Genomic DNA, 16290 nt, shown 5'->3' on the forward strand with positions numbered 1-16290 from the left:
GTCGCCTTTTTTCATGCCTTCACAAAAGGAAATTCAGAGGAAGCAAAAAAAAAATCCAAGTCATAATCGGATTTTAACCAATGAAGTACTGAGATCAATCGAACCACACGTTGATTAAATTTTTTTTTATACAATGGGTGCCGAAAGAGATAAATCAACGAAGAATTAGAGAAATAGAGATAAGACAATAAATAACAAAGAGTTTAAATGTTAACATTTATTGACCTTTCATCACAGAATTATTTATAAGTAGCATTGTCAACTGTGTCTAGAATCATTCTACTATAAGTTTAAAAAGTTATATAATAGCCATGTGTATTTGCAAAGTGTGTTTTTAATTTCTTCAATTCTTGCTACTCAAATTTAACACGGAAAATTGAATATTCTGCTTTTATTTCATTCAGTTTATTTTTTAAACATTAGCAACGAGTGCAAATATATCTTAAATATACATACATTCATTGAAAAAGAATGATTGTGTTAAAATCATGTTAAAAATTCAATGGTTTATACAAATTGAATTAGAGACAAAAAATGAAGCAAGGCCTTGCTAATTATTAAGTCTACCAGTACATACAAATAATATGCAATACAATTTTGTTTTCTGAGTCACAGTGACATAATTAACAAATATACCCAGAATGTGACCAGTACTTTAATATGGGTCACATTGACCTAATTTACCACAACAATCTCTCTAGCCACAACAATGTTTTATTTAAAACTAAGTCACAATGACCTTATTCATATTTAACCTCTTTCTAGCAACAACAATGTTATAAAACTAGGTCACAATGACCTTACTCATAATTTACCTCTTTCTAGCAACAAAAATGTTATAAAACTAGGTCACGATGACCTTATTCATAATTTACCTCTCTCTAGCAACAACAATGTTTATAAGGACGTGCTTCAACACACATATATATCCCGTTTACATGTACATGCATATTAATTGAAGAGTATCCATATAAAATACAGTAAAAATACTTTAACTTGATAACTGTACAAAACATCATCTTCTGTTATTAAATAACGAAAAAGAAACAAAAAAAATAACAATGAATACATAATTACAACATAATATCTTACTAGTTTACACTCAAAACTCATTCAAGTGTTACATACTATCTTCTTAAATGGTCACTTCTGTGAATAAAAATCTATGTGTAAATATTTGCCAATGAATCTGATTAAACAAAATAAAAACCTAAAGACATTATGAGGTCAATATACTGATTTCAACATTTAAAGAATATAAAAAAAATATGGCTTAAGCCAAGCTCTTAATCAAATTGAGTTTAGACTGTGATATAAATTGAGATGCAAGTTCTAAAAAATTATAAATAAATAAGTCAATTGAGTCTATGATTTTTATGCTTCAGCTCATTTTGTGTGATTGGTCCTCCATAAAAGCAAACAGATAATTCCACAGAAAACATTGAAAAAAATGGTGTACTTCTATGAAAATATTTGAGATCAATTACAAAGGGAGACGAATTCAATGCAATATTTCAGTATTCAATATTTTCACAGCAAAATGTCGAATGAATTAAAAAGACTGGCAGTTCATAAAAGCTTTCACATATTTTACTTTAGAATTATTCATAGCATACTTAACTCACAAATAATGACATGGGTATACTTAATTTAATACACCAATTATTGAACATTTCAATAAAATATGAAAATATTAAATCGTAGCTGAAGCAAAAAAATAAGCTTTTTTTTTTAAATATCAACCACATCATGATTTATTAACTTAAATACTTGGAAGCCTAATAGGAATGCAGTTTGATTTTTGGAATGTGCAAAAGCATGAATGTTGTTCAAGCATAGTGAAGATATTTTTTAAATAAATGAGTATTGAAATGAAAAGAAAACAAGCCCTGAAATAAAGAGTGCAATTTCAAGAAATTATTTTATGAGTATTTAATAAAGTAAAATAATTAACTAGGTCTTAAAGTAAAACAACTTTCAGCATTCCATCAAATATACTGTTTATTTTTAGGGTATATGTTCATAAGACAGCAAACCAGCAACATAAAACGAACCTGATTACTGCATGTGACTGTGACCGTGATTTTAACAGTACATTGTACTATAAAAGAACTTGGTTTATATCAAGTATCTTAAAATGGTTTATTTTTACTCCCCAATTTCAAACTTTTTTTTGGCATGATTGACTTGTTTCTGATTCTCATCTTCTTTGAAGCACAAATTTAGGATTTAAGGAGTGAATAGGTATGCCAGTAAAAATGATATCTTGATTTCAATTACATCTCAATCTTAGCAAAATATAAACCCCTCACAAATACTAAACTAAACTTTACTAAAATAAAGTTTGACACAAAATAACATTGAAAATGCAAACGGTTTTTTCTAATAATTTACATAATTATGCAACATATGTATATGAAACATATAAATATGCACCAGCCAACAGACTTTTTTCAATAGGTCACTTTCTCTGTGGTTGGACATCCTGATACTTAGTCAAGTAGGAGCGATCAAAAGAAGTAAAATCAAGCTTACGATTGGTACAATTTAGAATGGGAATTGGTCGTTTAATGTTTTCTATGCATGACAAAACTTCATAAAACAATAAAATTTTCCTTCAAATTACACCGATTATAAGTGATTTGACTTCTTTTGCTTGATCTTACTTGACAGAATAATATTTTATTTTATCCAAGAGAAGATAATCTGTCATAAATTATAAAATCAAGGAACAAAAGTATAGTATGAAAATGGTCTACTGAGAGATCTTATAGATATGGTAAAATTAACACAATGATGGTAGATACACATGACAGTAGAATATCACATCTAAAAAAATAATGACTAGCATCTTCAACTACTATATTGCAAATAAAATTAAAAGAATAACATCAGTGTATTTGATACGAATCATAATTTTTCTCCCTAAAATAATAGATAATAAATTTACATCTTGATTACATAGTGTAATAACAATAATTAGATATTAAAAAGAAAAAAATACATATACTTTGAACAAAAATATGAAAAAAATCAACATCAGCTGATGATCATGAATACACTAAATTTGTAATATTATTGAGTAAACATGTCTAGAATGTATTAGAATGTAAAACAGACTTTTTCATGATGGCTATTATTCCTATTTTGATCTTCAAAACCCAATTTCAAGAGAACAAATGGAAGTTCTCAATGACCTGGACTGGCTATACAGCCCTTGCAAGGTAAAAAAAGGGCTAGGACAGGACCCTTTATTGGTTTGAAAGATCTGTAGAACTATTTCTTTACCAGGTTTATTGCGTAGAAATATTCATACACAAAATATAACTATCTGTTTACCTATTTTTCTATAGAGCACTTTCACTCAAAACAAGGACGGAACATTTAACAAATTAATTCTAAGCTGACCTATACGTAAATAGAAATTTGTGACCAATCAAAACCAAGCAGAACAATTAATAAATAATTTTTGTAAGACAGTTATGATGTCAATATAGCCCCTTACAGACAATTTATATTTCAAGTTAAAGAAGAAGCATAAAACCTCTTCATTTACCTGAAGCAACTTGAACATGTGTTTCTCGTTTCTCGTTTTGTTTATATAGATTAGACCGTTGGTTTTCCAGTTTGAATGGTTTTACACTAGTAATTTTGGGGCCCTTTATAGCTTGTTGTTAGGTGTGAGCCAAGGCTCCGTGTTGAAGGCCGTACTTTAACCTATAATGGTTTACTTTTTAAATTGTTATTTGAATGGAGAGTTGTCTCATTGGCACTCACACCACATCTTCCTTTATCTATATAATACTTTAATAGATTTTTTTTTTAAATCACCTTGATCTATTTCTGCACATGTGAAAATTGCTGGTTAATGGTAATAATATAAATCAATGAAAAAGAACACACTTTATAAATAAAGTCACAAAATTTGATTGTGAACATAATACATACATGTAAATTATGAATTACAACATGACAGAGAGTGATTATCTATTGTGTAATGTACATAAATACACATATTTACCCACAATTCTTCTACAATGTACATGTGCACTTTTAAAAAGAAGTACAAATAATACTCTAATACACTGTTTTACTTGACTACATAAAATTATTTACAAAATCTTTATTTATAGTGCACTATGTACAATACAAGTGAAAGACTGGATTATTTAGCTAACGTGCAACAAAAATCATATAACTGTTAACATGTTATAATCAAATGGTCAACTGTTCTTTCAAATGGTCAACTGCTCTTTGACAGCAGAAGACATATGTTGAAGCTTAACTGCACTTCATTTTTTTCTAAAGGAGGGTCAAAAATCAGAAACCTATGCTTTATTAACAATTTTGGGTTGAAATTGTATCTCTGGAAGTTTCTATTTAAAAAAATCACAACAAGTCTAGACTTAGGTCAATGGGTGATTTAATAGCTTGACACTAATCTATAGTTGATTACTATGCTGATCTTTGAAAATATGTTACTTTTATCCAAATGGGTTGCTATCTTATTCCATTGGAACCACAGGGAAAGAGGTCAGGAAGATTATTTTATAAACAACAATTTCAGCACTATAGCTATATCATTTGGCTATACATTTTAGACCTTTTGGATTAAATCTCTTCATCTTTTATATAAGCTTTGGATTTCAAATATTTTGGCCACGAGCATCACTGAAGAGACTTGTATTGTCAAAAATGTGCATCTGGTGCAAGAAAATTGGTACCGTAAATTTTATTATCATGGAAGTCTGTTTTTATTGTTTTGAGGAAGCTGAAGTGGCTGGAGAGACCACACAGACCTTTGACAGGAAAACTAACAATCCTAGTTCATGTCCAGCAAGATTTAAGTTGAGCACACCTGCTATATGCGGGTTTTCCAACTCATAACCACTGTTAATCGACTAGTTATACAGTAGATGAACTACTTGAACCACTCTGAGGTTACACTGTAGCCTGACCTTCACCTTTAGACATGTTAACAGTTGAATCATTTTTGCTGTAAATTTTTACGAAATAAAAGAGATCCTGACATATTTATATAATGCTAAATTTCTTCACATATCTGCTGTTTTGGCGAAATCTTCTCATGAATATTCATAACAACCAGATGTGTTTTTCTGACTTTTTCAATCCGTAAATCCCCATGCTTCAAAACAACTAACAACAAAGTCCTCTGAGATTGTTAAAATGTCATTATCATAGGTCTCACAATGATTGGTCCTACCATGGTAGATATCTCCATCAAACCAAAGTCCAAACTGACCTCTGAAAAAGAACAAATAATTTACAGGTAAGTATATATTGAAGGGGTGAAAATGGGTGTGGATTATACATAACTGCATACCAAACAAGGCTGATTACAGTATATTGATCTTATAAGACAAAATATTCAATTTTGTAAACAGAGTGTGTAAAAATATTTGAGTTATTTTACCATGTGGTCTAGCTTTAAGAAGCTACTTCAAAGTAACTAAAACATAAAAAGGATAAAAAATCAATCCTCAAATTATGGTATTGTATTGTAATGATCAAATTTTGATTGATTTTATTCATGAATAGATTATTGGTATTTAACACAGCTTTCTTGGTTATATCAGAGTGGCCATTTCTAATTTGTTAGAGCCTGAGTCTTCCAAGACCACCACTTACCTCTATGATGTGTGAAAAAGAAAACAAAAACATTTCATTCATAGTTATTTTATTTACTGTGAATTCGTTCATTTTCGTGGGAAACAATTTTTATACGCCCGTCAAAAGTTTGACGGAACGTATTATGGTATACAAATGTCCGGTGTCTGTCCGTCCTCCGTGGGGGAGTTTTTTTTTACATGTCGCACCATATCTCAAAAACAATTTATGATTATTGCTTAAAACTTTACACATATCTTTGTTATATTAATCTAAAGATCTGTATACTTTTTGGTGATGATTAAAAATTTCATTTTTGAGTTATTGAGTATTTTGTAAAAAAGGGGGAGGTTTTTTTACATGTTGTGCCATATCTCAAAAACAATTAATGATTATTGCTTAAAACTTTACACACTTCTTTGTTATATTAATCTAAAGATCTGTATACTTTTTGGTTTTGATTCAAAATTTTATTTTAGTGATATTTAGGTTTTTTTTACCAAAAAACAGGGTTGGGGGTTTCACATGTCCAGTCGAGTCTCAAAAACAATATATGGTTTATATTGCTTAAAATTTTCTCAGAAACTATTTATGATTATTGCAAAAAACTTCCACACAAGACGTCGGGCGTATCATGTGCTCATGGCGCAGCTGTTTATTTGTGAATATTAGATTTTGTTGTTGTGCCTCACATAAGTCAATTAAAATTTTTGTACTACATTGAAAATTAAAATTAATGATTCTCCTCTTCTCAAGTAATGCATGAAATTTGGTATTCCATGAATAATAAGGAATCCACAATAATCTAATTTTCCACATAATATTAACAGATATCTTTAACATAATGTAATATATGTTCTTTTAATCTTTATTCAGCCTTTGTTATGGAATACAGTCATAACTTTATTTAAATTTCCAGAAAAATAAGTTTAAATTGAAATTTTAAACTTACTGTCCAGCACCAATAGATAAACTCTCCTGGTTTCCCTTCATGAAGAAGTTATTCTCTCCTGTCCATCTGAATACCTACGAAAAACAAAGGAAAGATGGAAATTTGGAGTTAATGTTGTGTAAGTGTGAATATATATAATGATGACATTGAAATAAATCTGGCAGCTTTATACTTAAGAAGAAGATTTAAGATATCAATTGCAAAGCACTTTTCATACAACCCGGGCCCAGTTGTTCAAAAGTGTTGTTAAATTAAAGGACGATTTCTTAAATAGTCGTTAAATCTTAGTTCAGTTGTTGTCCTTTGTTGATGTGGTTCATAAGTGTTCTTGTTTTTGTAACCTAATCATTTTTATCACACCACAGGTAAATTATCACATTGTGATTGATTTAATGCAGTCACTTAGTGACCCCCTATGGATCTGTAGGGGTTAGTAAATTTCATAAGGGGTTCATGACGTCACGAATACTGTTAATGGTGACATCATCTATTGATGTTGTTGTATTTCTTTGGGGTTTTTTTTCTTCTACAAAACCCAGCAGGAAAAAGTCCTGAGTTCGATAAATTTGTTATACGGTTCACTACTGACCCCCTATGGGTCCATTAAGGGTAGGAAAAAGCCATAGGGGTTGAAGCCGTAGGGAACCATATAACTTATATTATGCTGCCAATATTAGAAACACATGCCTTAGTCTTATTTTTCAAATTTTCCTCAGAGGAGATACAAAACCATCAGTTATAATAAAGAATAATTCTTTTTCTCACCTTAAATTCAGGATAAAATGAATAAAGGAACGATTCTCCTGTTCCATAGAAATGATCACTAACTTTCATCTCACACGACGTCATGGCACCAAACACCTAAAATATAACATAGAAAGATTGAATAAAGGAAAGATTCTCCTGTCCCGTAGAAGTGATCACTAACTTTCATCTCACACGAAGTCATGGCACCAAATACCTCAAATATAACATAGAAATATTGCAGAATTTCAACCGATTTTTTTTTAACACTAAACAACTTTTGTTATAACAAATAAACATACCCATTGTTGCTAATGGCAAGGAAAAATTTGATTGCAAATCCCATTAAGTGCCAGAGGGTTATATTTAACATCTAAAAGTTTCCTAAAAGTTGTTGACAACCAGTAACTAAGGACTAAATGTATATTGTTCATGTGTTTTTTGATAGCCATATTTTGCCCGTACCAAGTCAGGAATAAAACAGTTGTTTACCATTCGTTGGATAAATTTGCGCTTTTGATTTTGCCATTTGATTAGGGACTTTCTGTTTTGAATTTTCCTTGAAGTTCAGTATTTTTGGGATTTTACTATTTTCATGTTCTCAAATCCAATATGTCCATATTTTTTAAATGGTCATGAATTTATAAACAAGTACTTACATTTTCTGCAGTATCCTTGACAACCAGTAATATAGGAGTATCTATATCATTCATGTGTCTGTACATTGTCTTCAGACTGAATCCATGTTTCTCTGTGCTGTAGATCAGGGACCAGGGATATCCAACAGTTCGGGGAGGCATCACTGAGTTCAACTGTTTACATAAAGACAATACATTTACTCAACGTTATAACTCAGGCAATCACTGTACATTCATAACTAAATTGATGCATTTATAATTGTAAATCTTTGACAACCAATTTACCAATTCAAATTCATGTTGTACTTCAATCTTACTTCAATATTAATTTTGTTACTTTCTGTTATTGTGATGATAATTTTGTTCATTTTTTTCAATCACAAAAATATCGTATTTTTTTGTGAACTAGCGGTTTTATTCTTCCTAATCAAAACATAGTCTTGACCATTGTTAGAAAAGTAACCATGTTGATAACTCCAGTGAGGTACCAACCTTATTCCCCAAGGTTGATTTTTAAAATTGCTTCAGGTAACTTTTGAGTAAATTTTACAGGTTTATAGACAGATATCTTAAACCTACCATTTCTAAGTGGAAGTCCTCTAAGATATTAGATATAGCCAGTAATTCAGGCATCAGTATAATATCATCTGTATCTATAGATTTCCTCTTCATCATCTCTTCAGCGCTGATAATCTGAAAAATATCAAAAGTTTAAAAATCATATTGGGATTGTATCAGAATGTTTGTTAAATGTGAAATATTAATGAACATATACAAGAATTTTATTAGCATTTTGAAGAAGCCCAACGATTTCAACAATACCTTATTGGAAATTAAAAGCAACAAAGTGGTTCATTTTTTTAAAACTAAAATTCATCTATTCTGTAAGAAGTTGCACACAAGGGTAGCTTAATTTATATTCAAACTACTTAAATAGTCCTCATTTCTAAAAAGTATCATGGTAACATAAAGATTGAAAAAATCATAAAAAAATATTTGATACTCTGAAAGTTAGAAATCTTGTTTTCATTATATGGTAGGTAAGTGAAGGTAAAGGAAAGACAACCCAAATTACATGATACCCAAGCTTCTCTGAAATGTTTTAGTAGAATTCCTTTCAAGAGCATGCATTTGTTTCTTTTCTCAATAAGCATGCAGAAAACACTCAAAAAGACTCATAAAAAATTCTGTAACTAATTTCTTTTAAGTGTTAGTTTGTACATGTACATTAATTATAAAAGCATGTGTCTTCATGACAAAGCTTTAGCATATTCAGTCCAATTAAAAAAAAGAATAAAAAAAAAAGAAGACTGTATGGGAAACACATTCCTGCTTGTCAATATACTGCAAATTCAGCAATTTTATCATTATTAACAGATATTACTCAAGAAGAATAAAAGTGACGCCACTCAAAGTTTAATTCGATCTGAGTTTGATGGTTACTGGTAAGAAGCAGTTTATGTACCAGTAAGTTTCATAGTATTTGGTTGGGGTAAACTCCAGTGACATTGTTGGCTTTTTTCAAAACTACCTCTACCATTTTTTATTGGAAAAATATTTGTCATTTTCCTCAACTTGGAAAATTTAAAATAAACCATGAATTTGACTGAAACTTCAATTTACAGACCCATTTTCAAGAGTCAAACCCTGCTTTAAAATAAGACCCCATTTTGTCAGTGATGATTCATAAATAGACCCTCAAATGTGCACATAGCCACATATAGTCATTTGAGACACGAAAATTGTTTAAATGAGTGTTTTTCAGTTTGTATTCATGATAGTTACTACTAAGACTGCACTGTTTGGGAAAAAGTTGTCTTTTTGGGAATAATTTTAAGCCATTTTTTTTCAAATTGGGATTCTATTCCATGGAAAAAAAGCCTTTATTCTCCACTGATTTAAGACAAACAATATCTCTTAACTCAAGCTAGAGAACTGAAATCAATGTCAGGACTTACAGACTAACATACAAAAGTAAACCTGGATGCATTTTCGACTAGGGGCAGGGCATTAAAAGAAATTTACACAAACCAATATCTGGTTAAGTTTGATTTCAACTATATAAAATGATTAAAATAGCTGTAATTTAGAAATGTTTTAGTGCATTCAATTTATTATAGTTGAACGAAAGTTATCTTACTAGATTAATTTTGCGATTTCTGGAACTAATTAGAAGCAATCATTAGAATTGGCTTTTATCTTTAAAGCGCTAAACTGTCATTTATCAATCAATCTATTTTTAACCAAACTTTTTCCACCACCTTAAAGTTATTAATAATTTTTTCAAGCCATAAATTAATTTATTCAAACCTTTTTATCTGCAATAAACTGTAATTCAGATTAAGTTATTATATTTTGATAGCCTCCTATACTATATACTAAGTATAATTTTCAGCCAATTTATAAGCAATCAACATAGTATGGTAGCTAAAGTAAAAGGTCTTTGTCAAATGTAAAATTGTTTCAAATTTCATCACAAAAAGAACATTTGAATTTGTAAAATTATATCACATTTCATGTTTACGATGGACAATAAAAATACCTAAAAGTTCAAAATGATTTGAATTAAAGTTTGAAATCTAGGGACAAAATCTTTAGTTGCCCATAGAGCCTGGTTTGCTTAAAGGAATACTGTAAATTCAGAAATTAATGCTTGCATATATTATTGCAAAACCTTGACCTCAGGCTAAATTGTGAATTATAATAAATGCGATTGGGGAAGGAAAATCACATCTTAAATAATGAATGTGACTTTTTATCATTGAGAACCTGCTACTTTTTTGCAAAACATTGCAATAATTTCTGAATTTACAGTATTAGAAGGGGTTCACATATTTTTGATCAACACAATGGGGATAATTATATCTTTTTATTTAAGTAATTCCCATTGGTGCATTCCATTAATATCTAACATGACAATTCTACCCAATGATATGTGATAAATAATTATATACATATTAATAATGTCTGGCAAACACAATACTTACTCTGCAAACTTTTTTCAACTGCAGAAACAATACACATCTCAAAAACTTATCTTTATCTAAAATTTTGTCGAATTCTATAAGGAACATGGCTTAAGGGCATAGAACTTTTCTTAGTACTTAAAGTGGGAATTTGTGCTTGAAATATCAGATCCCCTTTTTGATGGGTTGTATTCTGAATCTGCAAATGATCATCCTACCTCATATTTAATGACCTCAAGGGCTTAGACTTGACCAATACTTGATCTTATTTTTATTATACTTGAGGCGGAAACTTTTAATGAATATACATTTCAAAGTTTGGTAATCATGAGAACTTGTCAATTGCTCTATTTTTTCTTTTTTCTTTTGTTGTTTTATCATGTTTACCTAATTACTCATACTGTCCTTTTTTTTGAAATTCTTTTGTGATGAAAAAGATTGTTTGAAACAAAAAGTGACAAAAAACCAAACCCACAAAATTATGTAAATCCATAAAAGACAATCATATCTCTTTAGTCCTTCTAGTTAGTAAAAGTATTAATAGAAACAGCAGTTGTGAATATCTTATTATGAAATTCATAAGAATTTTGTGAAAAGTAAGAATTTGCTACCAGCAGTGTTGCATCAACCCAGAATTGCCATTAGTTACTATAAACAACTTACTGACAGACAATGCTTGTTACTGATAATTAAAATTATTTTTGGTTAATTATACAAAACTACTATGATAATAATCTTGACTTGTAATACATGTCATACAAATAAAATCCTCCAATTAAAACCAACAATACAAAATTTCGGTTTATCCGTACCTCCCAATCTTTTTGCAAACTACCTCCGCCAAAATATTCATCCAAAATTTCAATGTCTCCTGAATCTTCAGCATCCTCAGACAAGACGACAAATCCTCTTTTTTCAGCCATCATATCATCATCATCTCCATAAATCTCAGGTTTCCATTGGACGAAAAAAGCATACAAAGGATCTACTCTGAAATAGTAAAAAGTAAATATATAAATGTTGATCTGAACAATGTAAACCTTCAATCCAGCAGTTCTTAAAGTTTATATATAAATACCCTTTATTTTATTTTCATACTACCTAAAATATAAAGTCAAATAATACACATGTTAAACTTAAAATAAAAATGAACATCTGAATATATTTACAATATTGTCAAGATTGTGCATTGGAAGGTGATTTTACAATGTAGCAATTTCTATGATCATCTGTTTTCGAAAAACTAAGGATTTTCTTATCCCAGGCATAGATTACCTTAGCCGTATTTGGCACCACTTTTTTGAATTTTGGATCCTCAATGCTCTTCAACTATATACTTGTTAGGCTTTATAAATATTTTGATTTGAGTTTCACTGATGAGTTGTATGTAGACGAGATGTCTGGGGTACTAAATTATAATCCTGGTACTTTTGATAACTAAGGTATTCATATAAATAAACTTTTCATCTATAACTTGTATACTTATTTCCAGATGCATATTTTATCCTGATTTTAAATTTAAGATTTCATACTTAATTCATTGTGTGGTGTGGATTTTTTGGAATTGTGAATGATATACATTTTAGAAGTTGATTCGATTTGTTGTATAATCAAATTTGGCAGCTAATGCCTCTTTTATTATAGGTGTAGAGAACAGAGACTGTTGGCACTGATAACATTTCCCTAGTAGGTAATGAAAATTTTGAAATTTTTGTGTGCAATTATTATGGCAAATGTTGAAAATGTGGAGTAGGATAAGGTTACCATTACATAGCACATCCCTAGTTTTAAGGGCATACGATACAGTTACAGGGGATGTAATGACGTTGCTAACGTAAAATGTTATTTTCGCGACGTCAAACTGTGACATATCGGAAAAAGATGCATTTTTCGACTGATTTTTATCATTCAAGCTGATTTAATTTGAAAACGAGATCATGGACCCCTATTTTTCAAAACGGCAATTTGTTTCATTTTGCAGGGAGATTATGTGACCCAAATTTTATAAAACTGTAAATAGAGGATTTTTTTTAAATTTGATAAACATGCAGTAAAAAATTACGTTTTTCCTGAATTCATGAACATTTGATAAATATGAGTTATTTCTGAATAAAAAAAATGCATATATTTTAATGATACTTAGAAAATACAGAAATTACCGATTATTTAACAAAACACAATTTGTGTTTATCTTTTATAACAAAAAAGTTATGTCTTTCTATCGAAAAAGAAATTACGGCCACAAATCTGAATTTTGAGCAAATATACAAAATTTCGACCTCATTTTATGCAAAAAGTAGCACATGAAGGTATATTTTTTATTACATTTTTGATTTAATCAGGTAAAAAATAGCCTATATGCAAATTTTCATGAACTTGTAAATACAGGATCAAAACTGTATCCTATGCCCTTAAGTGAGATATGTGTTACTCAGTATTTAGTTTTCTATTTTATTTTGTCAACAGTTGATTGTCTTTTGGCTGGTTTTTTTTTTACTATGGTATATTGTCAGTTTGTTCTCCACTAATGAGCACCAGTCTTTTTGAACAATCACAAACATGTGGGACCAATTATTACAGAATAACTAATCGAAGGATTCAAATATCGGAATATGGAATAAAACAATGACTGTCTTTTGTTTCGGTAAATATGGGGTTTAATTGACTTTTGAAAAACTGATATTCGCTCCGGCCGTCTGCCTCAGTGAATATCATTTTTTCAAAAGTCAATAAAACCGCATATTTGCCTCATCAAAAGACAGCAATTGTATATTATTTCACATGTGAAATTATCGGTTTTTATTTAACTGGGAAATCAATGTAATTCATTGCAACCAATGTAATAATTATAGTATAACTAATCGCCGTATTTGAATATAAAAAATAAGACAACGCTTGACCGAACGACGCATGGATTAAAAGAGTGCCCAGCACGAGTTTAATCCATAGCAGCATTCGGTCACAAGTTAAACATTAGTTATACTTTTCATTACATTGGCTAATGGCTTTTTTTTATGAAATTAATGTAGAAAATGTAAGGAACTATATCTTTTTCCTACGCATTCAAAATTTGTTTTGATCCAACTTTATCGACGTCTTGACAACTCCTATTGTTGTATGACGTCAGAGAGTGAAATAACCATGTGAAATAAGAGAGTGAAATAACCACGTTTATTTCACATGTGAAATTATCGGTTTTTATTTAACTGGAAAATCAATGTAATTTATTGCAACCAATGTAATAATTACCATTATTGCTAATGCTTCAAACAAATAAAAGCATCAAAATTTAGAATGCAATAATTTAATTCTGCAAAATTTTCCTGTCACAAGTATGCACTTATAAAAACTTCGCAATTTAAAAAAAAAAATCAGTCATGACAACCAGTTTTCTAACAACTGGTACATATTGAACCACTTACTTTTCTCTTGGTATTGAGAACCAGTATTCTGGTTTCTTTTTCTGTTTACTGTAAGCAGCAATAGGACAGGTCTGTGATATCTCTCCTCTGATTGGTTTACCTAGTCGTATGCAGAGGTACAATGGGGGATCTTCATAACTTACAGCTGGTTTTGGTATCAATTCTGGAAATAAAAGATACACAATTCTAGTGTAAGTTCATAAAATAACATAAAAAAGTCATTTCAAATCATCTTTGGAATCAAACTTTTTGTAAGTGTTTACATTTGTTCCAAGTTTTTGTGTCTTTTCCTATAAATTACATCAAAATGATAATGATAATGTCAGGTGGTTTAATGTCACTTTCAACACAATTTGCTATTTCCTGGTTGCCAGTAAACCTGAGAGAACAACACACATTTAAGGAAAACTTACAGTCCTAATCAAATAAGATTGGAGTCATATGCAACTGCCACAATTCATATAGCAATAAAAAAATTGGAATAGAAGCCTTCGATCAGCCTTTGGATGAAAATGCAGATAATTCAATCATTTTAGATTACTTGGAAAAAAAAACTTTTATCAATTGTACATATATTTTTTCTCTCAATTTGCATCAGTAAAATATTAGACTTACCTCCTAAAGTTTTTGAATTGCTATTAATTCTTTTTAAAACCCTACCTTCAAACACTGGACATTTGTTATGAAATTTCATTGAATAACTGTCAACAACATTTATTCATGATAAAATAAAAGCAAATCTGACATAAAATCTGGGTTGTTCAATAAAAATATTGAAAAACTCAATTTCCCTGGCAACAGCTGAAATTGATTGTAAGCACTTTAATCTAAATATAGAAAAGTGTTTACATTTTTATGTTAAAACGTTAACTACGGATGAGATTTTTTGTACATGTATTGCCTATTGCCTAATGTACAGCAAAAAAAGATTTTGATCAGATGATCATAATATAATTTTTTACATTTAATCTGAGTAATTGACCCATCATTGTTTGCACCTTTGCATGAGGCCCAGGGGGACTAGCGGTTTGTCAATTCCAAATTTAATTTTATATACTCATGGAAGAATTATATTGAAAATATAATACTTCCATGATATACTGAGAGAAAAAGTAATGTGAAAATAAAATAAAACTGACACTGTATTACTGAAATATTTTCTCAAAAAAAGTATGCATTTTACTATATTCTTTACATTTTCAATATCTTTAAACCCTTAAAAACTCAGTCATCTTTCTGGAATCATTCAATGTTTAATTGACTATGTGAGAATGAAAAAGAAGAACGTGTCTGATGAAATTTGAGCAAGAAAGGTGCAAAACTAAAATGGCTACTTAGTGCTGGAAATCGTATGTAAAAATTGGAAACAGCACACGTACACTGCACAACAACTAGATATATAAAAATATTATAAAAAAACTCAGGACAAATCAATCATGTAACACAACATTTTGAAAATTTTACAGAATTAATTTGTATAACAAAATATAGTAAAAGGTTCAAAATTTCAAACTTTTTTTTTCAATAACCATATATCAGCTCAATTAAGATTGACGAAAATATAATAAACATGAAAAAGCATCTTCCTTAGACCTGAAGAGGAGGGGACAGGATCATTACACTTGGTTAGCGAAGATGATAATAAAGAAATCCAGACAACTCCTTAGTTTTCAATATGACTGTGTGGTACATTATACATGTATATGTGCCCAGTCCCAAATGTGACAGAGGTATAACAACAAATTGACCTTGACAATTTTTTGTATATTTACAATATCGTTAAAGGGTTAGTTATCATGCTGTTTTATCAATTCATTAGATAATTTTCAAAATGAAAGAAATCACATGTACATAGCCGATGAAATTTCAAACTCAGAAATGCAATTGCATTGTGGGAAATTATTTGATTAATGTTTCATAAGAAGTGGACACAATACCAT

The 16290-nt window shown here is 29.8% G+C and overlaps 1 protein-coding gene across 1 annotated transcript in view; it reads right to left on the reverse strand.

Annotated features, from left to right (window-relative positions):
• Positions 1–202: 202 nt before the first annotated feature.
• Positions 203–16290, reverse strand: part of LOC134690133 (oxidation resistance protein 1-like) — a 54327-nt gene continuing 38239 nt past the window's right edge. Inside the window, exons 11-18 of the mRNA XM_063550106.1 lie at positions 14351–14513; positions 11741–11918; positions 10273–10290; positions 8542–8655; positions 7984–8136; positions 7346–7441; positions 6581–6654; positions 203–5265 (exon numbers count right to left, since the gene is read on the reverse strand). Coding sequence (XP_063406176.1) covers positions 5127–5265; positions 6581–6654; positions 7346–7441; positions 7984–8136; positions 8542–8655; positions 10273–10290; positions 11741–11918; positions 14351–14513 — 935 coding nt within the window. The 3' untranslated portion in view covers positions 203–5126. The remainder of the gene's footprint in view (positions 5266–6580; positions 6655–7345; positions 7442–7983; positions 8137–8541; positions 8656–10272; positions 10291–11740; positions 11919–14350; positions 14514–16290) is intronic.

The sequence above is a fragment of the Mytilus trossulus genome, chromosome 11 (genome assembly GCF_036588685.1).
Source record: "Mytilus trossulus isolate FHL-02 chromosome 11, PNRI_Mtr1.1.1.hap1, whole genome shotgun sequence".
Lineage (NCBI taxonomy): Eukaryota > Metazoa > Mollusca > Bivalvia > Mytilida > Mytilidae > Mytilus > Mytilus trossulus.